The sequence below is a fragment of the Streptopelia decaocto genome (assembly GCF_964273445.1).
Source record: "Streptopelia decaocto genome assembly, chromosome: 16".
Taxonomy (NCBI): domain Eukaryota; kingdom Metazoa; phylum Chordata; class Aves; order Columbiformes; family Columbidae; genus Streptopelia; species Streptopelia decaocto.
This window is the reverse complement of record NC_138671.1, coordinates 4,499,094-4,520,586: the sequence shown is the minus strand read 5'-3', so window position 1 is coordinate 4,520,586 and position 21,493 is coordinate 4,499,094. Positions and strand designations below refer to the sequence as shown.

The window sequence follows — 21,493 nt, the reverse complement described above, 5'->3', positions numbered from 1 at the left end:
AGTGGGAGATGCTGCAAGATGGATCAATGGAGCCCCAGTCGTGTCTTCCCTGGGATGTCCTGTGACTGCTCCTGGCTTGTGCAAGCTTAGTTCAGTGATCCCTGTCCCAATCTTATGGCACTAGTGTCCATCCCAAGAAACGAGTGTCACAACTAACTCTGCTGATAAGCAGCCTAGGAACCAAGGAGAAATAGATACCAAGACAAGTGTAGCATCTAACCAGATAGATACAGCTGCCTTGCAGATCATACAAACCCCAGACACAAACGGCCACCTGGCCACTCTTGCTGTGAGCTGGTCACACACACCAGAAGGAGCAGAGCTGCTTAGCCAAGTAAGGGGATCAAACTCTCACAGTAAGAAGCCTCCTAGTAGCTACTTCCCAGAATCACCTTGACTTTAGGTGAAGAAGTGCTCCTTAAAGTGCCTCAGCACTACTCAGTGTTGTGCCATACTTCAGTACAAGCCAAATTCTCCCAGAGCAACCCCATAAAAACAGGATTTGCTTACCAAACATGACCACAAGGAGAGAACAAGCTCACCAAGGCATCACAAAAGAAGCACGTGTTACATTCACACTGAAAAAGTTGTCCTAGACACAGGTGTGGAAAATGAAACAAAATGCAGACTTGAAAGCAGAACACATGTTGACCATTGTCACTAAGTGAATACATGCTGCTCTCTTACTGGCAAAATTACAACTTTGTGTTATCCAGCATAGAATAGCAATTAGTACAATTGCAGCTTACAAGTCATGAACTAAACCTGAACAATGCATGTTGCGGTTGGTAGTCTGCATTTAGATTGGGTATGTCCATAATTTGAGCCTGTTTCTGAAACATCCTAAGCACCATCAGCTCTTTCTAAGGTCACTGAAGATCACAGATACCTAGTACTTTGCAGAGTGGACACATTGAATTAAATGCTTCCATCCCATGCTGATTAGGCTGTCTGTCTCTTTAGAAGAGAGATGATGTAGTGAAGGAGGAAAGAGTTAAAACAAAAGCAAATGTAACTAAGTCAATGCATCATCAAAGATAGAACACAGTAAAATTCATAGTCAGAGGAATTATAGTTTAATGTCGCCATGTCACTTAATCAGGCTCCAAGACCAACATCTCTGTTAACTCAGAGGTGAGAGTGACAGATGTGTCAGGGACACTTTCTTTAGTCCAGACAGCAAAATATCAGGTGATTCCTTGAGTATTTTTCCCAGACATGCAAGATCCCAGCGATAACAGTGCCATGGAAGGGACAGGGCATGGCTTCCCCAACATTAAACTGTTTGAAAGCAGCGCACTCACCCCAGCTCCTCGCAGAAGTTCACAATGGCATCAAATGCTGTCATCACAGCTTTGTCAGATTCTTTTAAGGTGCCTTTTTTTTCCTGCAAGTAGACGGGGACAACAACTATAGTCTTCAGTTTAAATATAAACAGATAAAGTAACTCTAGCAATGACCAAATCCAACCCTTCTGATCAATATGGCAAACAGGTACAGACACCACCCTGTCTCTACTCATCCCTGCCTCTAATAGAGCTGGGACTGCCAGCCCTTTCTCTTCCTTTCTTCACTCCTTTCCAAAACAGGGCTACAGACCCAGAAAAACCCATTTCATCTTTGTGTATTCAGAGGTGACTGCGGGCAAAAGGCAGAGCAGAGCAAAGGCAGTAAATCCAGGCAGGTGGACAGGATTCTGCAGATCTCACCTGGATGTTAGCGAGCTCCTTCTTAATCAGGAAGCTGACTTGATCCCGGTCATTCCTTGAGTAATAGAGGCGGCAGCAGGATGGTTTCCCGTCTCTCCCAGCTCTGCCAGACTCTTGGTAATACCCAGCCATTGACTTTGCAATATTCCAGTGGGCAACAAATCTGTATATGATAAAACAACAGGAAACATAAGGCTGCAGGTTTCTCAGATCACTGCATACATGATTGTGTTGTTCATGAACATCAATAAAAAACAAGTAAAACAAGTAAAAAAATAAGGCAGCAAATGCATAAAAGGCAGAGGAGATTTTACTAGAAAACAGCGTTAATAAAAAAGTCCTATTTATTTTGTGGAACACAATTTTAGATATTTGATTTTAAAAGGGCACCATTGCCAGCCAGCAAATATATGAATCATTACTAAATTGTACATAATCTCTGAAGGAACACACTGCTGCAGGACTGCTTTAAACCTGCTTCTACCTGAATATGCAGCAATCCAGCTTATACCTGTGTTGAGAAGACTTTACAGTACAGTAACTCTGCCAATGTTTTAAATACCAATCTGCCTCAAAGCCAGCACATCCCAGAAGCAGGTATGATGCATATGGGTGTAACAACAGATTAAATGACAAAAGTGAACAAACATGTTTCTTAAACACTCTAGGAACAGGCCAGGCAGGAACCATCAGAGCCCTCAATGTTTTTTCCTCACCAGGAAGTTTACCAAAGGAATTGATAAATAATCTCAAGCAAAACTGAATTAGCAGTGAAGGGAGAAGAGCAGGTTCCATCAGAAGAAGAGACAACACCTGTTTCCCTTTTCATGGAATCACAGAATGGTTTGGGTTGGATGGGACCTTAGAGATCATTCAGTTTCAACCCCTGCCATGGGCAAGGACAACTGCCACTAGGCCAGGCTGCTCAAAGCCCCATCCAACCCGGCCTTTTGTCCAGAGGAGTCACCTCCAGGACCCGTCAGACCTGATCTTACCTGATACCTGGTACACGTGAATACTCAGAACTCTGCCAACACAGCACAAAGGCTAAGCAGCAGCACCTGTTGTCTAGGCTCAGGTATCATGTCCTTTAAACTATTAAAAATCATCCTGTAGAGCAATGTTAACTCAATTTTTTGGAAACTAACCACATTACAAACATATTTCACTCTCAGCCCTCCGCATTTCAGTTACTTTTGCCTTTTTTAATGACCACTGTACCGAAAAGGGCAGAGTGGTTTCAGCAGGTCATTAATTCTTGCTGCTCTCCTGGGAGACTTCTCATTTCTCTGTTGCGTAACACACATCATGCCATAAAACCATCTGTCCTTGCTGTGGGATCCTGTCACCTGTAAGCACAGTGACACGGACAGAAGGACAGCACAGCTCTGACCTGCTGTGATTGTCTCAATGATGTCCTGCCCCTCTCCCACAGAGTCAGAGCAATTGATTTCTGTGGATTTTTAGATTAAATATTAAGTCTGTGTGGGGTGTTGCGTGAGCTGCACCCAAGTTATCCCTCTACTAAGTGACCACAGCTCACAATACTAACTCAGCACAGCTATATTGCGGTGCAGGAGATCTAACAACACAGAGCAATTATAGTGACAGAAGTCCCAGAAGAACAGCAATTGAAAACACATGTAAAGTTTCTGTCTTGGACTAGAGCTGTATTTTTATATGGTTATTACCATTTGCGAACTGCTATTTTTTCCCTCACTGCATACGGAGATCTCTAAAAAAGCTGGCTCAGACTATTTTAGTAGAGGGTGTATGAATTATATTAGGTGCAGATTTTCTTCACGCTGCTTTTTAACAACAACTATTGCACGAAGAGAAGTGAAAGGGACAGCTGTGATTCCATCAAGATGGTTCTTTTTGAAACCCTGGAGGGTGTGGCAAAAAACAAGTATTCCTCCAATTTTCTCGGTTTTGAAGATGACTGCAAAGAAGGGCTCTGGTGCCTTGTTTTTAACTTCTTTACAAAACCCTTCCAGGTTTGTTTTTGATTCTTCTAAGATAAAAAACCACCTCCAGCTGTTTTTGTTTCAGCAAGTATTCCATCAGGCATTTTAGTCAGATGTATCAGGTAACAGAGAGACTGAGGCTTTCCCTTCCCACTGCTCAGGTTTCAGGCTCCGGTGGTGCACAACACAGCCTTACACACCTGACGTTCGCTTTGTCTACTCCCATTCCAAAACTGATGGTTGCAACAATAACTGGAATCTTCTCCTCCATCCATTCATTCTGGACTGAAGTCCTGTCGGCTGCCTTGAGTCCTGGGAAGGGAAAAGAAGGAGGGAAACACAACCGAAAAAAAGAAAAAAAGAAAGAAGAGGATTTTCTCCCTCCTCCATTGCCCCATTGAGAGCCAACCCCCTCGCTAAACCAGCCTGATGTGCACACTCCTCTCTGCCCATGTTTAAGCTGGCCTGTGATCAAGCAGAAGTCAGCAGCAGCTGTTTCTGTTCCAAAGAGAAAAATTCAGATCCCTCATGGGATAAAAGCAGTTGTTATATTTAGGCCATGCAAGATCCAACAAAACCAACACTTGTGGAGCGAAGGGAATGCTGTTCTGTTGAATGCCCTGCCCTTGCTTCCCAGAGCTGACGTGTGAGCATCAGACACGCTGCAGCCTGCGCCTAGAAAGCTGTTCTCTAGGCAGCCCCAACACAGGCCTTACAGGTGGGACAATTCAGCTCTACCAGCCTCTGAGAGGTGCAGATGCAGCTGCCAGTACCTGCGTGATACGCCTTGGCTTTCACTCCGCGGTAGCTCAGTTCAATAGCCAGCTGGTCACACACGTCCCTCATCCTGCAGTACACGATGCCACAACCCGAGTACACCTGGGCAGACAGGGGAGAAGATCCGTGTCAGCGTCTGAAGCCAATTAACAAAGCTGCCATCATTAGTATGGCAGAGAGAGGAAGGATGTCTAAAGCTCAGCTCTTCTCCAAGCTGTTTCCCCAACAACTGAAAGATACTGTTGCAGCACAAAAGTAAATCAGACATAAAGAGAGTTTCCTTACAAAACCTACAAGGCGCAACATTGACCAAATATGGTCCCCCAATCCCCTCCCAGGGACACAAGGCAAGAAGCGGTCTCCCTCCACTGCACCAATAAACTCAGGTGCAGAGGCTATAACTGAGTTGCTGAGAGTTATTTTGAGAATTATTGTTAGAGCAGGAAATTCAATACACCACTTTTGTTCATCCTCGCCACTCTCGAAAAACAGAAGAGCATCAAACATACAATGATTGCCTGGGACGTAACAAACCAAGACAGAAATGCTAGTCGCATATTCCTAATTCATTTTCTTTCAGACCAACCCCATTCTGTGGACACTTCTGAAAGGAACACAGCCTCCACATTCTACTTATTTTAGAGGAATTAAAAACATCTGTGAGAACTTTCCTCCCAGGGGCTTCCTCTTTCTGTGCCACAGATATATCAAGGCCGTACCAACCACTGGAAGGGCAGTGAACGTTAAGGTGGATTTGGTTCAGTTTAGCCTTGTTCTCTAAATGTAAAACCTACCCCAGAGCTGTTCTTCACTTCAAGCGCCTTCAGACAGAAATCCTTCAAGTTGGCGTACGGATCAGTCAAGAGCTCTTTGAACTGCACATCATAGAACAAGTTAGATCTGAAGCAAGGAGTCTTAAACGTGGAAAGCGGCTGCTTTAGCTTCAGTGCTGCCACAATGTCCTCCTGGACCTGCTTGGTGGCAGTGGCAGTCAAGGCAACACAGGGTGTGTTGGGTATGCGGGTGCGCAAGGTGCCCAGCCGCAGGTAGTCGGGTCGGAAATCGTGTCCCCACTGGGAGACGCAGTGCGCTTCGTCGATTATCAGGTAGGACAAGAGGTTTCGGGACACCAGAGAGTTCAGTGTAGGCTGGAAGGAAGAGGCGGCCGCCATCTCCGGGGTGATGTACAGCAGCTTGACTTGGGGCTTCTCACTCGCCAAGTCAGCCAGGATGGTCTTCTTTTCCTGCGCAGAAAGCTTGGAGTTCAGAGAGCAGGCTTTGATCTTCAGAGACAGCAAGTGATCCACTTGATCCTAGAGTAAATACAAAATGAAAATTAAATGAAAAGCAAATGGATATAAAGAAAGTCACCATCGCCAAGACAGACTACTTAGGGAGATCCAGGTGAGGCCCCAAGTTTCACCTCCAGGACGGAGTCTCAGGACAACAAACACCTGCAGTTTGGGTATTTAGAACTTCAACTCCAGATGCCTTTATCTTCAGCTGTGAGCGTATCTGTCCAGCTCTAACATCCAATTGCATTTTTGTGCTCCATTCACTTTAAGACAGTATTTTTGCTTCTAGCGAACACCAACAAGGATCTGTGCAAAGTAACTCACCACAGCCACCCCCTTCCCTGACTGCTTTTCCGCAGCTGACAGCAGACAGTTACCTGAATCAGGGCAATCAGAGGTGAAATGACAATGGTGATGCCCACTGCCAGAACTGCAGGAAGCTGGTAGCACAAGGATTTCCCTGCCCCTGTGGGCATGCATACAAAGACATCCTTCTCGCCTGCAGAGACAACAGAAGAAAGCTCAAGGCTACTGACAGTTCCCAGGGCTCTAACTGGACAGGTGGGCACAAGAGCTCGGAATCTGTGAGAAACAGCGTGTGTGTGTGTACGTGTGGCACACCAACAAAAGACACTTCATTTCAGGTTCTAAAAGCACAGCAATACTTTGCATGCTTGCAATGGTTTCCTTCAAGGAATCTCTAATTGCTTTGTAAACATTTAGAAACAGCCTTACAAAAGTACAGGAAGATACACAGAAACCAAGATAAAGAGAAGTTAAACAAGTTATTTGTGCTAATTCTCTTCCAGACAAGCTGTTTTCACTCATCTCACAGACCTCCAGTTACCAAATTACCAGCCCCATGACAGATCTTTACCACATCCTCTTACAACTTATCCCAGAAAGTTTCCTCGTAAGAAATAAGGGTTGGAAATCTCAACCACAGAGGTAATATCATGCAATTAGTAACTCACTGCTCTAAGCAGCGTCCCCTTTGAGTCAGTGTTAACGGGCAGGGACACGCTGCTGACAGGACACCACTTTGGGCCGCTCTGTTGTCAACAGCACAGCTGCACAGCTGCTGGTGATGGACAAAAACTGTCACTACACCCTGGGTGCCAAGTTCCACACCTCTGATTGGCATTGTGAGACCTGCCAGGGGAGCTGATGGTTGGCAGGTTGTATGTCCTGCCCATCCAACCACCACCGAGATGCTGTGGAAACGCTCACACCAGCAAAATCATGTTTCTGATAATGGGCACATGATTCAGGGAATGGGTATAAATGATGCTGGGAAATCAAGTTGTCTAGTGGTATCATTTCTAACACAAGGACAGGTTTACTCTGAAAACGTATGATGTAAATGGTTTTGACCTCATCTGACCATAAACATACTGGCAGATGCTGCTGGAGGAGATACCAACAATACAGCACTTTAATGTTTCCTATTTCCTGGTTGCGGCAATAGCGGTGTTAACAAAACAAGTTTAACGGAGGACCGACAGGGCAAAGCCGCGCTCAGTGAGTTTGTGTGCAGCACGTGCTCCCGCGTCACTGAAATCTTCTCAGAGGAGGGTTTGGGGGGCCAGGTGGTTCTGCCTACTCCAGGCGATGTGTCTCCTCAGAACAGGCGCGATACCAACTCCTGCAGCATCAGCCCCGCAGGGAGCTGGGAAACCAGCTGCGTTTCGCTGCCTCCTCACCTCTCGCCACAGTCATGGTCGCGCTTTCCTGCAGGGAAGTCTTGAAGGTCTCAAACCCGAAGACCCTCCGCAGTGTTTTCCGGACCCGGCCTTCCAGGCCCAGGGCGGCCTCGCCGCTCATCTCAGAGGAGCTGTGAACAGCGACAGGAACCAGCACTAAACCAAAATCCCACCACGTTCCTCCTGCCCAGGCCTCCTCTGTCTTGTTGCCACCTGGGTGACCCCCAACGGCTGCCTTGCCAGGCTCCCCTCCCTTTAGCCCCCCCCGATACTATCCAGGCCCATTCACTCGAGGGAGCCCCAATACCGTTTATTCTGGGCCAGACCCCATTGAGGGCCTCCCCGTGGGACACAGCAGCCCCCGAACCCACCGCACCCCACATCGAGGGGGTGGGGGAACCCTTCCTACATCGAGGGGGTTGGAGGGACCCTGCCACACACCCACCTCAGCTGGGCTGTATCCTTCCGCCACCTCGCGTCCCATCCCCGTACCACTCCGCACCCGCTCAGGATCTGGCAGGTGCTGTCGCGGCGCCGAGCGATGACGTCAGAAGCCGCTCTTAAAGTGCCAGTTCCCCCACTATATATACGCCGCGCACCTTTTATCCCGCCTCCATAGAACGCCCTGCTCCGCCTCACTGAGCGGTTTTCTCCCCGCGCCGTGAGCGGACGTTGGAGCTCATTCGGTTTAACGTGAGCCCGCTTAAGGCGGAAGAAGGTGCGCGGCGTTGCTATGGCGACCGCACTGCTGCGTTATCTCGGCGCGCCGGAAGTCCGCCGCCGTGGCGGGGGCGGAAGATGGCGGCGGCCAAGCGGAACGTTCTGTCCTCTTTGGCGGTTTACGCCGAGGATTCGGACCCGGAGTCGGACAGCGAGGGCGGGACGGCGGGAAGCGATGGGGGAGCGGCCGCGGGTGAGGGCCGGGAGGGGCCCGGGGCAGGCGGCGGAGCCCGGGCGGGGTTGATCCGCGGGGCCTGTCCCGGCTCCCTCCGGGACAGCGAGGCCCCTCTCGTTGCCGCCTCCCTTCTCATGGTTTTCTTCTTCCCTTTTCTCCTCAGGAGAGAAAGGAGGCCTGGTCTCGGTTGGGTACGGAGACGACGATTTCACCCGCCTGGATGGGGACGAGGATGGGTACGAAGAGGAGGACGATGAGAACAGCAGGCAGTCGGTAGGTATCGCATCCAGAATCTTGTGTCCAGTTGTGGCCCCTCAGTTCCAGAAGGACAGGGAACTGCTGGAGAGAGTCCAGTGCGGGGCAATAAAGATGATGGAGTGGAGCATCTCCGGTGTGAGGAAAGGCTGAGGGAGCTGGGGCTCTGGAGCTGGAGGAGAGGAGACTGAGGGGTGACTCATTCATGGTGATCAATATGTAAAGAGTGAGTGCCATGAGGATGGAGCCAGGCTCTTCTCAGTGACAAACAGTGATAGGACAAGGGGCAATGGGTGCAAACTGGAACACAGGAGGTTCCACTTAAATATGAGAAGAAACTTCTTCTCAGTGAGGGTGGCAGAGCCTGGCCCAGGCTGCCCAGGAAGGTTGTGGATTCTCCTTCTGTGCAGACATTCCAACCCGCCTGGACACCTTCCTGTGTAACCTCATCTGGGTGTTCCTGCTCCAGCGAGGGGAATGGATTGGATGAGCTTTCAAGGTCCTTTCCAATCACTGCCATTCTGTGATCTCTGCTCTGAGTCTTTCCCCGAGCCCCTTTGTGTCTTGCGGAGGCTTTAAAGCCCTTGACCGGCAACTCAAGCTGGAACCTGGAATATCTAACTCCTGGTGTGGGTTTTAGCGCTCTCCAAATACTTTTATTCTTTTTGTTTTCAAGTACAAGGTGTTTGCCTTGAAACTCATCAGCAACTTGACACAGCTCGAGTGTTTTTATACTAATTGTCGTTTGACTCTTTAATGGGAAAAAAGCTGGTACTAATCAACAGCCACACTAAAAGAAAATTATTCTTTAAGTGTCATTCACATAAATGAAAACCTTGTAAAAACAACACTCTGTTGTATGGCCAGCTGGAGGATAAAAAAGAATAAAGTTCTATAATGGCTTAATGTTTTTTTTAATAACTCAACCCACTCTCTGTATGAGGTTATCTTGATGTAACAGTGTCCTGTCTAGATGTGAATGGCTTTTGTTTGTCATAGGCGCATGGCATGTGTAAAATAACATCACCTAAATATCAAGATAATTAGGATCTTGTGAGACATGGCATGTAGCTCCCTGCCTATGAGTGCAGCTGTAACACGCAAAAAGATGCATCGTTCTGTCATGTGTCTGTAAGAGCAAAGCAATCCCTTTAGGGGGACTGGGGTGGGAGGTTCTTGTCTCCTTGCTTTCTCATCAGCCTTTTGCTTACCACCACATTAAGGATGTGTTTTCTCCTCCCTGTTCTACTCTTCTGGTTACATGGTAGAGGAAAGAACTAGAGCCATGTTACTATAACCTTTCCTCCTTGGAATCTGCTTTGTGTGCCCTGTATCAGTCTCTTAGGAGACACTCACAGTTTCTGCCATCCGTTTTCCCAAGTAGCAGACAAGAAGTTTCTCTCTTGATCTGGTTTATTTGTTTGTGTTCTGCTGCGAGTGGCAGCGTTCAGGGTCTGCTCCTGGCATCTGGCGAAGCAAAGCAGTGAAACTTTTTTGCTGCTTTTGTAATTCTTCTTTTAATATCCAAAACTCCTAGAGCCCCCTTCGATTTAGTTTAAAGGAAGTGGTGCGTGTGATCCAGGTGCTTGTCAGGATCAGCTGTGTTTAGTTACCATTGACAAATGGGCAGGTGAATGGAGTCACCTTCATTGCAGGCACAACTTTCAGTGCAGGTTCTGCCATCTGTGACCTGGGAGGTACAAGTTGTTCAAGTAATGACGGTCGAGTCCCTCTGGTGTCAGCCAGGAGCTCTCGCTTGTATTTGTGGTTACAGTACAGGTGTGTGCAGGTTGCCCAGGGTGCCTTCTCTCCTGTCTTACTGCAGGAGAGCAATGCATGGGTTTTTTTGCATTAAGTGTTCTTTCACCACAATCAAGAGCTTCCTTGATATTCCTTGTACCAGTAGCTTGTGCTGGTGATGAGTTGTTTTTAGAAAGTGGTGTGAGTTGGTCTCAGGGTGTCTTGGGCTTTATCTAAACAGCTCTGCTTGTATTCTCTATCTCAACAGTGACTGAAAAGCCTCTGCCTTTCAAAGGCAGTTCTCAGTAACGCTGCTTTCCTTGTTTCAGTGATATCCCCTTGCTAGATTAGGAGGTTTGGGGAGCTGTCCCCGTTACTTGTCTGTAACAAGAATGATCCTACCCATCATTATTTTGTTTTTTTTAATATAGGTGGGATTGTGGAGAGAGTGGAATTTCATTTGTGATAAACAGCAAATTACTTGGTACTGTGATTCTTTTCTAGATACAAACTTACTGTTATTAAACTTTGATAGTTAAGACTGAATTATTGGCATGTGCATGTTTCAGAAAGGTCAGTCAGAGAGTTACTGAAGCGAAGGAGTTTGTCTCACTTCTGTGGGATATGTGTGTTAATTCAGGCAATTAAAACTTTTATTATTGTGTTGTCATCCTCTAGCTTGCCTTGCCAGAACTTGCTCATGTGCTAATACTCTGAAGTGGGCATTTTGCTGTAAAATCTTCCTTTCAGGTGCATGTAATAGTCTTGCTTCTCTTTTGTTTCTCTTTTTGAAGCTGAAACACGAGGTTCTTGTTTTGGGGCCAAAGTTGAAGTTTGTGGTGAAGTTTGTAGGAAAGTTTCTGCTCCTCAGATGTGTTTGAAGTGCAGGGTATTTATGTTTAGAAACACAGGTAACTCTAGGATCCCAGTGAGGGAGCTCCCAGGGCAGTGGGACAGGAGGCTTTACCTACCAGGTAGGACCAAAGCTGGAGTGTACTTCTCACGTGGTGTAGAATTTTACACAAGGCTGAGTTCAGTGTTTTAAGCTCTCACAGGGCAGAAATTTGCCCAGTTCTTTGGTTTATTTCTGGATAGAAATAAAAACTGAATGGAGTCTGTTACCTAAAGCAGCAAAATTTGTCAATTGTTCGCTTCTGTGCGAGTTCACATCATCCACAAATGAGGCTGCACGAGCGCTATGCACAACAGAAAGATGCGGTGCCAGCTGCTGTTACTGGATCTCTGGAACAGCTCTGTGTCCTCCGTGTGTCACTGATGTGTGCTTGAGAGTATAAGCGGTCTTGCAAATGTTTTTTCTGTGAGTATTGCTAAACAGGGGCAAATGCAAAAAGCCCCCCTGCCAACTGGAAGAGACAGAATTATCAAATGACAGATGCTTTTTGCCCAGTTCTGTTGCTTCTTATTGTCTAGTTCTGAGCATTCAGGAGCTGCATGAGTTTTGCAGGGAACATCTGCTACTGAGTGATGCTTTTTCATAAAAAACAAAACAAAAACAACACACGCAACCCCAAAACCAAATAAACACTTGACTGTAAGGACTTGATTTTGGTCATGAGTGGGTGGGACAGAACTACCTTCTGTGGAAAGCGTCTCGGACTGCTGCTAGGCTGCTGAATGCACACCCTTTGCTCTAAGTGCAGTTACTTGCCAAGCCTGCTCTTTAAGCTTAATCCTGTAAATTCTTGTCTTGTAGGAAGATGACGATTCAGAGACTGAAAAACCTGAGGCTGGTGACCCAAAGGTATTTGAAAGTGTGGTATGGTGGTGGGGAGGGAAGTTCAGTACAAGAGGAATAAGCCTTAACAGCATGGCTTGGTGTTCATTTGTGATCTTCTATAGCTAGTTTGATACTTTTTTTGTAGCTGTAACATGTTGGGTTTTTTTACTTTAATTCTGGCCTCTGCCAAAGGTAGTCTCCCAGTTAGGTTACAGACTGAGTCACGATCAAGATTTGCATTTGTGGACATAGTCATCTTGTGCTTTAGATCTGAGGTAGGTTTTTGACAGCATCTCGCCTATTTTGCAGGGCTCCAGGAGACAGAATATTTAGTACAGAATTCTCTTATGATGAGTGCTAGTTGGAAAACTTCCTTCACTTAGAACAACTTAATGAATAAATGATCTTGTGCCTGTAGAGGTCATGACACCTATCAAAATCAATTCAGTTGTCTTCAGCTCTCTTTCTGACCACCTGAATGAAGCTGTTCTGTAAAGGATGTATTAAAAATTTTAAAAATTAAAAAAGATTCCCGGATGATAGCTGTCATGAATAGTTGAAGTCGTCTTTATCCTGGGTTGACATCTTGCTTCTGCTGAACAACAGGTGTTTGACAGCACACAGGAACATATATCAGGCTGAAAGCCATAAGACAGACAAAAGACCAAATCCATTTGAAACTGTAAAGAGAACTGTCCTTAAATTTCCATGCTAGTTCAATCCCCCTTGCCATAGAAGCAGTCTGGTGGGATACAGAATGAATAACAATTACAAGGGCCTTAATTTTATCCAGTAGCTTCCTCAAGGACGCAGACATGGTCTGAGCTCTGCTAAGGAAACCAGAGGACCATGCTGCAAACTGAAATTCTTTAGAGCATTTGAATTAGCGTAGCATAAGATGAAGGCTAATGAATGAGGCAAAACTGAGCTTCAGCAGCTTCCGATTTCTGTGTCATCCTTAATAGATGGCTTCATAAATAAGTGAAAATCTCCTCTGGACTTTTGGGTTTTTTTGCAATCTGGCTAAATAGCCAGCTGACACTTTGGGGAGAGACACGCGCGCCTTCGCTCCACAGCAGGCTGCGAGCAGCCCAGCGCTGTGCTGCTGACAGAGCAGACCTGTCGCTGTGCGACGTTCTGGGGCGCACAGAAGGACTCACACCAGCCATGCTGTTAAGAAATTCACTGGGGATGGGGGGAGAAGGAACATCATTGTAAAAATAGTTTTACTTGGAGCAGTTGCAAGTGTTTCCTATCCCCCTTTTCCACCAAGTGGCAGTGTTCTCCTCGTTCTTCCTCATTGCTTGGAACTTGCAATACCTATGACAAGGAGCGAATAGGAGTTGTAGTTACCGTAAATCCAAAGTGTGGCAAAAAGTGAGGTACTTGATTATAACTTGCTAACGCTTTTGGATAACTTTATTTTGTTTTATCCCAGCTGGATGCTGTAGTTGTTCTTGCTCTATCCGTTTTATCGTAAGACATCACAGACCTGGAAACACGTTTAAATAGATATCAGGGCTCTGTATATGGCTAAGGCTTTTCTGGGGTCTGAATTGGACTGTACACAGAAGGTAAATCCTTTAAAATGCATGAATGAGGTAAAAAACCATTGCAATTCATCAGTTAAACATAGTCCAATGTGCAGTCAGTATTTTTTGTAGTGTTTACCTCTTTATATGTATGGTGAATGAACTACTTTGAGATTATGCCTTGAGTAATTGATAAGGACACTTGAGCCAGGTTGCGTGGACAATGAGTTCCCTTGTCTGGTACTGTCTGGTAAAGCCATGGTGGTGAGAGCGGAATTTGGAGCCTGCCTTAAATAGCCCCAATAGGGAGATGTTCTTCTGCCCCACCCTATGGTGTTTCGATATATCTCAGGTTTTTCTGTTGATTCCAGGGAATGTGCCCTTGTTGATCTTGATCAATCATCTGACACCGTTCTCCCAGAGCCAAATTCTGGCCTGTAGGATTCTCCGTTACTGAGCACCTGTGAACCAGTCCCAAACACTGTGTGCTTGCAGCAGAAAACAGAATCCTCCTCTTTAAGTAGTGAAGTCAGGTCCTGTAATTGCATTTTTGAAATGCTTCGGGGACTCATGGAAAATGGGAGATTCAAATCTAAGTAAAACTAATTGCTTTTCCAAGTTTCACTCTGGGATGATGTGCTCAGGCTCTGGAGCAGGACATCTTTGTGAGTGACCAAACTCATTTTGGGCTCCCTGGTTTTCGGTGAGCAGTCACCAACTGTAAACAAGCACCTGTCTTAAAAGCACTTCCGAAACAAAACCTTCTGCTTAGAAGGGAATAAATGGCCAACAGAAGCTGTTGGCAAAGGCATGGTGTTAAAGATGGACTCTCACAGCCTGGACAGGTTCTTTGTGTCTTTTCTTCAGATAATGGAGCTGTGGGTACAAAATAAAGGACATTGTGGAAATGGGTGTGAGATTTGGTGTTTCGCTGGCATTGGTTTGGGCTGGTGAGGGTTAACGGGCTGTGCGGTGAGCGCAAGTGGCTCGGGCTCTTGCCAGCAGCTGCCTGTGGTGACAGCCTTGATGCTGTAACAAGATACAAGCCTTCGAGCTCACTACACCCACCAGCCCTGCAGGAAGAAGAAAAGTGAACCTGAAATGAAATACTGACCTTGTGCTCCAAGTCTCACCTGAGAAGTTCTGTACTTCGTGGTGCAGGGCTGGTTGCAAGTGCTGAACAAGGCCAGAGCCCAGCCCTGCAGCTTGGTGCGCTGGGGTGTTCACAGGGGGAAATCATTAACTCCTGAGCCTTGATTATGCTATCAGGACTAGCCGGTGCAGGAAAGCTGATAAATATTGCCACTCCCTTTGGCAAGTGAATGCCTGACACATGGTACCAGTTTTTCAAAGCAGGTGGCTACTTTAATGTTTTCCTTCTCTGGTTTGGTTAGAAGGGTCCCCTGTGTCCCTGTGGCATTGTATGGAGAGGCAGCTACACTGGAACTGGGCAGAAGGGTGCCACATTTTCAGAGGAACACTATGTTTCTGGTCCAAGTACCACCTCTTGATGATTGTCAACTCTTTATTATGTTTAGTTTTTATCGATCCAGCATACCTGCAAAGTAATTTTCCTGTGTTATGATGCATAGATGTGTACTAAGAGGTTGTTCATTGAAATGTCTTTTTATCTTGCGTACACATTAACCTGTTTGTTTAAATACCGAAATTATCTTTATTTAAAGTTAAAGCGGTAAGTGCCAAGAACCAGTAAGTGGGTGATGTGCAGTAATGTAATCCCTGCAATTAGCTCTTATTTTGATAAGGCATATTCATTTTTCTGAATTCAAGATTCATTAATCCAGCCAGATTCTCAAAAGATGCCTGAACCTACTCAGTAACTTTCACTTCAAGTATAACTGTTCTGCTGCAAAGAAGGGGAAAAAGTGTGTTTGGGACAAGTTGTATCATTAAAGCACTGCTGTTCCATGTAGATATTCCATGGTAAGCTGTGTAAAAGGAGCTGGCATTAATAAGCTTTTGAAAGTAGTTTGAACCTTCTACTTTGGCAGTGGCAAATTATGAAGGTTTGAAGAAATACCAGCCCCTGATGTTGGCAGTTGTTGAGAGGTATTCTCAAAAATTTTACTTAGAATATGTTAAAGGTTGTATAGCTGAAGAACACGTGTTAAAAGTGGATTATAACCCCAAAGCAGTGCACGCTGAAGTGGCTGTGTATTGTTCTTCTTGCGGTGGCTGGATCTGGTAGGATATAACTGGTTTAAGTGTGGTGTGGAAAGGCACTCCCCGTGTCTCATCAGAGACAGATAGTGCCTTTTGGACACTTCCTGGGTTAGTATTGACCTCTGTTGGGCAGAACTGGCAGAAGAGCAGCTGTATTTTACAAACGGCCTTGTGTTACGCATGGCTGTACCCCTTTGTAAACGCTTTCAAAGCATGAACTGTGCAGTGTCCAGGGCTGGGCTCAGGGCTGCATCTCCGGGGATTGTTTCCCGCTCATTCCTTTACTTGTGAGCACAGCTGCAGGTGCCAGTGATAAGCACCACAGTCTCAGATTCATCTTTGCCTGTATTCCAGCTTCCTTTTCATGTAATTCTGCAAAATGCTGTTGACATGTTTTTCCCCTCGTTGTAGGTTTGGCAGGCGTTTTCCAGCGCTCTGCAGAGGGAACCGGTGTTTGGTCGTTGGGCAGTCAGCGTTACCTGCAGAGAGCCCGTGAGGGAGCAGAATCAGCTCAGCGTTATTTCCCTCAGCGCTCGGACGTCCAAACAGCTGAAACCTGGTTCCCATTTTTTAACTGGGCGGTTCACAGAGTATCAGCAGCGGTTAAACAGTTTTGCATGCAGGAAACAAAACAGCATTTGGTATTTTATTATTTTTCCCCTTGCCCCACATACTTCTGTTTCTCCAGCTCTGGCTGCCTGAGAGGGAGACAGATCGCAGCATCATTGTTCTCTGAAGCTGGTTTACCTGCTCGAGAGCTGCTGGCTTCAGTCCAGCTCTTGAGCTGTTTGGAGGATGAGACACGTCCATGGACAAGCTTGTTCCTTCCTCCCCGCCGGGCATACATGCTGCGGCAGACTCTTCACTCCCTGCAGTACTAAATACCACAGATTATTGACACAGGTGTGGCTCGCTTTTCTCCAAAGGAAGAGCTGGGCTTTTTCTGTTTGTCTTTAAACTTGAAGAAAAGTCCTTTCTGGAGCTGCTTCCCCCTGCATATTTCACCTGATAAAGGTCTAAGCTCTTCCAAGTCCAGTTCTGTTGTTGTAATTATTTCTGTCTGCTGGACTGAAATAGGCTCTTCTGAATTTGCATGTCGGTGCATGTCGGGGTGAGAGTCTGAACAGTCAGCACAGATGGAGGATTGCCTCAAATACCAACGAATATATGAAAATAGCTTCTTCCAGCTTCCCCATTCTGGGCACAGATGGACCAAAATCTACAAAAACTCCATGGAATCGATTGGTGGAGGAGCACATCCTAGTGAAAATCCTTGCTTTTACACTCCCCTCTACTCCAGACTGTGAAGAGAAAAGGATGGGGCTGTGCAGTCTTCTGTGCAGGCTGGTTTGCACATTTTGCACGTGGTGTCTGTGCTGTGGAGAGGCCGTTCCCCACGTTCTCATAGAACACGTGCCCTGGGTGATCTGCAAATGTTGGACTCAGAGGGGAGAGAGGAGGCAGGTAGTTTTGGGACCAGGGTGCTGTCGTAAAGCAAATGTTATTAAGTGCACCTCCACCTGGAAAGAGGGAGTTCTGGCGCACAGTTCCTTGGTTGGAAATTACTTCTTACAAATAATCTTTGTCAAATATTGAGATAGCATGTGTCAGGTGAGCGGAATCAAGTTTCAAAGCAGCTATTTAAAGGCTTTTATGCTCTGAATGCTTCCATTCTAAAGCATTTTCTCACTGAAATGTTTTGCCAGTTCTCGGTTGGGATTTTTCTGTGTTTTTTCAATGAAATTGAAATGAAATGAAGGTGGATTTTTAAACTTTAGCTGTAAAAAGCACTGTCAGCGACATGTTCTTTGTTTTGATGAGATGCTTAGGGAATGTCTCAGGAGTCGACTCTTTCCAGACTTGTTCTTCCCTTTTTGTTTGTGACAATAGTATCAAAATAGGTCGGTTTGTACAGACGGTACGTAAGTGTCACTGAAGGTTGGATGTATCATTATTTTCCTATAGGTGGCTCGTTTCGGAGCTGCTGTGCTTCTCTTGGTATCCATATCATGATCCCTACAGTGTTATCGTAGTTAAATTTCTTGTGCTGGGAACTTTGCCTTGAGTTATGTATAAGAGCTGGCAAACAGGATATGGCTGTAGGAAATGGGCTTGTTTCGAACTTTCTCTTGGGATTCTCCTCTCTCACAATATGAGAAAAAAGGGGATGAGGAAGAATAAAAGCACCGTATTCCTGTTTTCTCTTCCCCAGGCTCTGAATACGCCCGACACACTCTGTTTGCTGCCCTCAGCCTGGTAGCCCTCAAGCAGGAGGCAGATCTGCTGAGTGAGAAATGAAGTCTTAATAATGCACTTTAAATAAGTTGTTCCTGGTGTTCTCTTCCCATTAGAGAAGCAAGAACATCATTGCTAGCATGTCTCTTCAAAAAGAAAAGGAAAAATAAGGCAAAAAAAAAAATAGTGCACATCATCCAGGGTTTGGAAAGGTCTTTCTCTTGCTACCTGCATAGAAACGTTTCACCTACTTGCTTTGGCAAGGCCGTCTTCACTGTCAGCTCAGATAACTCCTGTAACAATTTATGTTCAATTATAGAGTTTCTTTCCATCGTACTCAGCCAAACGAGGCTGTTGACATGTTAGGACTACAGGAGATAGTCTGAATTGTAGAGAGGAGGAAAAATTACAAAAGCTGTTTGCTGGCACCTTCTCACATAAGAGAAACCCACTGTAACAATATTGCAGCAGATCCACTGGCTACCAGTGGAAGGATTGCACTGAAAAATTCTCTGAATTAACATCTTCAAACTAAACTACTAGCATGACAACAGCGTGACTGGTCCATACATTTTGTGGCCGTCAGTTTGAATTAGTGTTAAAATTCTTTATGTGCAAACGATTAGGTGAAATAGTTGGGGGAGAGAAGAAATTCTGCAATGCAAGAGTATTCTCTCTGGGAAAAGAGACAATCTTGTTGGGGGGAACTGTGGAAGCTTCCTTGCTGCTTGTTTTTAATACTAACTGGAAGTCAGGGGAAAAATGAAGCTGTAGGGCTAAGTTGGCTGCAAGTCTGGGAACGCAACAGAGCGGTGGCAAATCTGGCATCAGCTTCTTAATTTCGTACGATTTGCATCTTATTTAAAGCAATCAGCTCCTGGTTTTGTCTTTTCTGCCTCCCTATTCAGCCGTTTCTTCTCGTGGTTTGCAGCACACCTGCGTTAGCACATGCAACTGCTTCTGCGAGGAATTGATGGTTAAATTTGTACCTTTTGGCGACAGTTAATGCCAACAGTTATGTTTGATGTGGGCTTTGTACTGGGTTTATGGATCTTGTTTCAGGAAGGATTTAGTGAGCATTGTTGTTAGTCAGTCCATTCTTTCCATTAAATGAAGCTTTTTTTTTGGCCTTTCCAAACTTGAATTCGTCAGTCTCGGATTCATATTGTTTTTGCTTCCTTCCTTTAATCTCTGTTCTACAGTGAGGATTGTGTTTGCTTATTTTTATTTTCCATGCAACCTGAGCAGAGATTGGATTTTATGTAACCGAATGGAAACACTCTGCGACTGAAAAGACGGTCTGTATTTCACCTTGTTGAGGTGAGATCTTAAGCCCAAATGCAGCACTTTCCTTATGTTTGTACACACACCTTCAGCTTGCTCGTCTTCTTTCACCGATCAAGATACATGAAAACTGAACCGTCAGGCTGGGTTCACATCAGTCAGGCTCTTGCAGGCAGGGTCATCCTGCCCAGGGCTTAATCTTCAGGTGCTGCCTTTCATTAGTCTCCAGATCAGGGAAAGGAGTCTTCCTCCTGCTTGTCTTGCTGCCTTTCAGTCCCCTTCCAACCTGGCTCTGAACCACCACAATGTCCCTTGGCCCCTTTCAGTGGGTCTGCTGGAGCAAGGCCGTCTGGCTTCAGCCCCTTGGGCAGTGGATCTTGTGAGACTGAGGCTGCAAAGGGGACAGCAGCCAGAAAATCAACTTGCTGAGTGCATGAGAGACACAAAGTACGGTACTGCTTTTTTTTGACTCAGTCTAGCCATCCTTAGAAGTCATCATGTAATGCTAGATAGGATAAAGTGACTAGAGAAAAAGAATGAACACAGGACACTCTTTTACTCAAGTTCTCTATTTCTGTGATGGTAGTTATGCTGAAAACTCCTTCTAATGTGGCCGGGCTGACTGTACGAGTAGCGGGAGACTGGCTGGAAAAATAAATACCGAGATGTTCCCATCCAGCCTTTCAGAGGTCGGGCTGGTGAAAACTCTGCAGTATTGAAAGGTGCCACTAGTGAAGTCTTAACCTTGTTATTTTTCAGTAGTCCAAATGGAAATGAACCCAGTAAACGATGCCTGTAGCTCTGTGGTACTTGAAGGCTTCCAGAGCTTTTATATATTTGTTGTGACAGAGATTTGACATAAAATCCTCTCTGCTTGGAACCACTTGCCTGCTTGATTTTGTGCTCTCCATGCGAGACACTGATATGTGGCAGAATTGGTATTGATGATATAGTAATCTACAAGAAGATCACCTTGCCCTAAATGGGTTTAGCTAAATTCTTGACTCAAAATCCAGTCATCTTTCAAATTTTTCCATTGAGCAAATGTTTGCATTCTTTCAGAAATCTCTTGTCTGTTTGTAAATATTTCTTCCATTTCACAATGAAAAAGTAGCAGCCACGCAGTATTTATTGTAACTCATTAGTTGTTGATTATCTCATTCAACTTTATATTGTATTAAATCTGCAGAAAATATGGTGGGGTTTTGTTTTTTTCTTTAAATGCTGTGTTTTCTAATCAGTTGATGGTATTCAACATGTGTCCCAGACTTACGTTAGCCTGAGGGAGTGTAGGACAGTTCGTGTTGGGTCATTACTCCACTGAAGGTTTTTGGACTGTCCTTAAGTTCTCAATCTTCAGTAGCTACTCAAGGGTTTGAACGAAACTTCTTAGATCTCACATCTGCCAAACCGTACAGCTTTGGTCAAGCTGTTGGTACTTGCCTTGCGATAGTGTTGCACAGTAAACTGAGCAAATATGAACAAGCACCGCAGGAGGAGTCGGTCATCCCTTTGTTTTCTGGAGGCAGGTAAGAGGCTTGAAAGTATCCTGACTTAATGAAAGCTGTTTTGATGTCTGCAGCTTGTTAATGACGGAGCGGTGGGTGTAGGTGCACAGTAATTCATCAGTAAGCAAAATTTGTATCCCCTGGGCAGCGAGGTGTGCCTGGAAAATGTTGGTGAACTTGTTTTCTTTTGCTTGGTGTAGCTCTGGGGTTTCTGATGTCTTGGCTGTGGCCTGAGGATGCGGAGACCAGACGTGCCGGAGCGGCTGTGGTGGAACACATGTGGGCGATCACAGCGGATAATTAGGCGCTGGTGGCCTGATAGGACTGGTTTTATTCGGCCAGTGCTGTACCTCTAGGATTAAAGAATGCAAATTAAACAACAAGTTTGCAAGCTTACTGATGATTCTGGAAATTCATAAAACATGCTCCTTGATGCATCTGACATTTTAGAGGTTTATCTAATGTAAGGTATGTAGCAGGAGAGGTTTTGGCCATCAAATTATCTCTCAGAATGTTAGTTCGTGTTTTCTGAGAATTGTGTGCTTACACTTGGTGCTGGCTCCAAACAGCTACAGGAAACTTGAAAACGGGCTTCAGAAACACAGCAAATACCCTTCCAACCCTATTTAGTGGCCAAATAAGAGGGCAGCCTTCTCGAGTGCATTTAGCAC

The 21,493-nt window shown here is 45.6% G+C and overlaps 2 protein-coding genes across 3 annotated transcripts in view; one reads left to right on the top strand and one right to left on the bottom strand.

The window, feature by feature from the left end:
- The window catches only part of RECQL5 (RecQ like helicase 5), a 35,869-nt gene extending 27,867 nt beyond the window's left edge, over positions 1-8,002 (bottom strand). Inside the window, exons 1-8 of one of the 2 annotated variants that reach the window (XM_082067269.1) lie at positions 7,897-8,002; positions 7,452-7,582; positions 6,126-6,247; positions 5,248-5,766; positions 4,450-4,555; positions 3,877-3,988; positions 1,710-1,872; positions 1,305-1,387 (exon numbers count right to left, since the gene is read on the bottom strand). In XM_082067269.1, the coding sequence (XP_081923395.1) occupies positions 1,305-1,387; positions 1,710-1,872; positions 3,877-3,988; positions 4,450-4,555; positions 5,248-5,766; positions 6,126-6,247; positions 7,452-7,572 (1,226 nt within the window). In that variant the 5' untranslated portion in view covers positions 7,573-7,582; positions 7,897-8,002. Of the gene's footprint in view, positions 1-1,304; positions 1,388-1,709; positions 1,873-3,876; positions 3,989-4,449; positions 4,556-5,247; positions 5,767-6,125; positions 6,248-7,451; positions 7,583-7,896 lie in introns of those variants that run through there. The other variant, XM_082067270.1, reaches the window with a different exon arrangement.
- Positions 8,003-8,231: 229 nt separating this feature from the next.
- The window catches only part of SAP30BP (SAP30 binding protein), a 28,788-nt gene continuing 15,526 nt past the window's right edge, over positions 8,232-21,493 (top strand). The window contains exons 1-3 of the mRNA XM_082067257.1: positions 8,232-8,364; positions 8,510-8,619; positions 12,056-12,103. Of these exons, the coding sequence (XP_081923383.1) occupies positions 8,250-8,364; positions 8,510-8,619; positions 12,056-12,103 (273 nt within the window). The 5' untranslated portion in view covers positions 8,232-8,249. The remainder of the gene's footprint in view (positions 8,365-8,509; positions 8,620-12,055; positions 12,104-21,493) is intronic.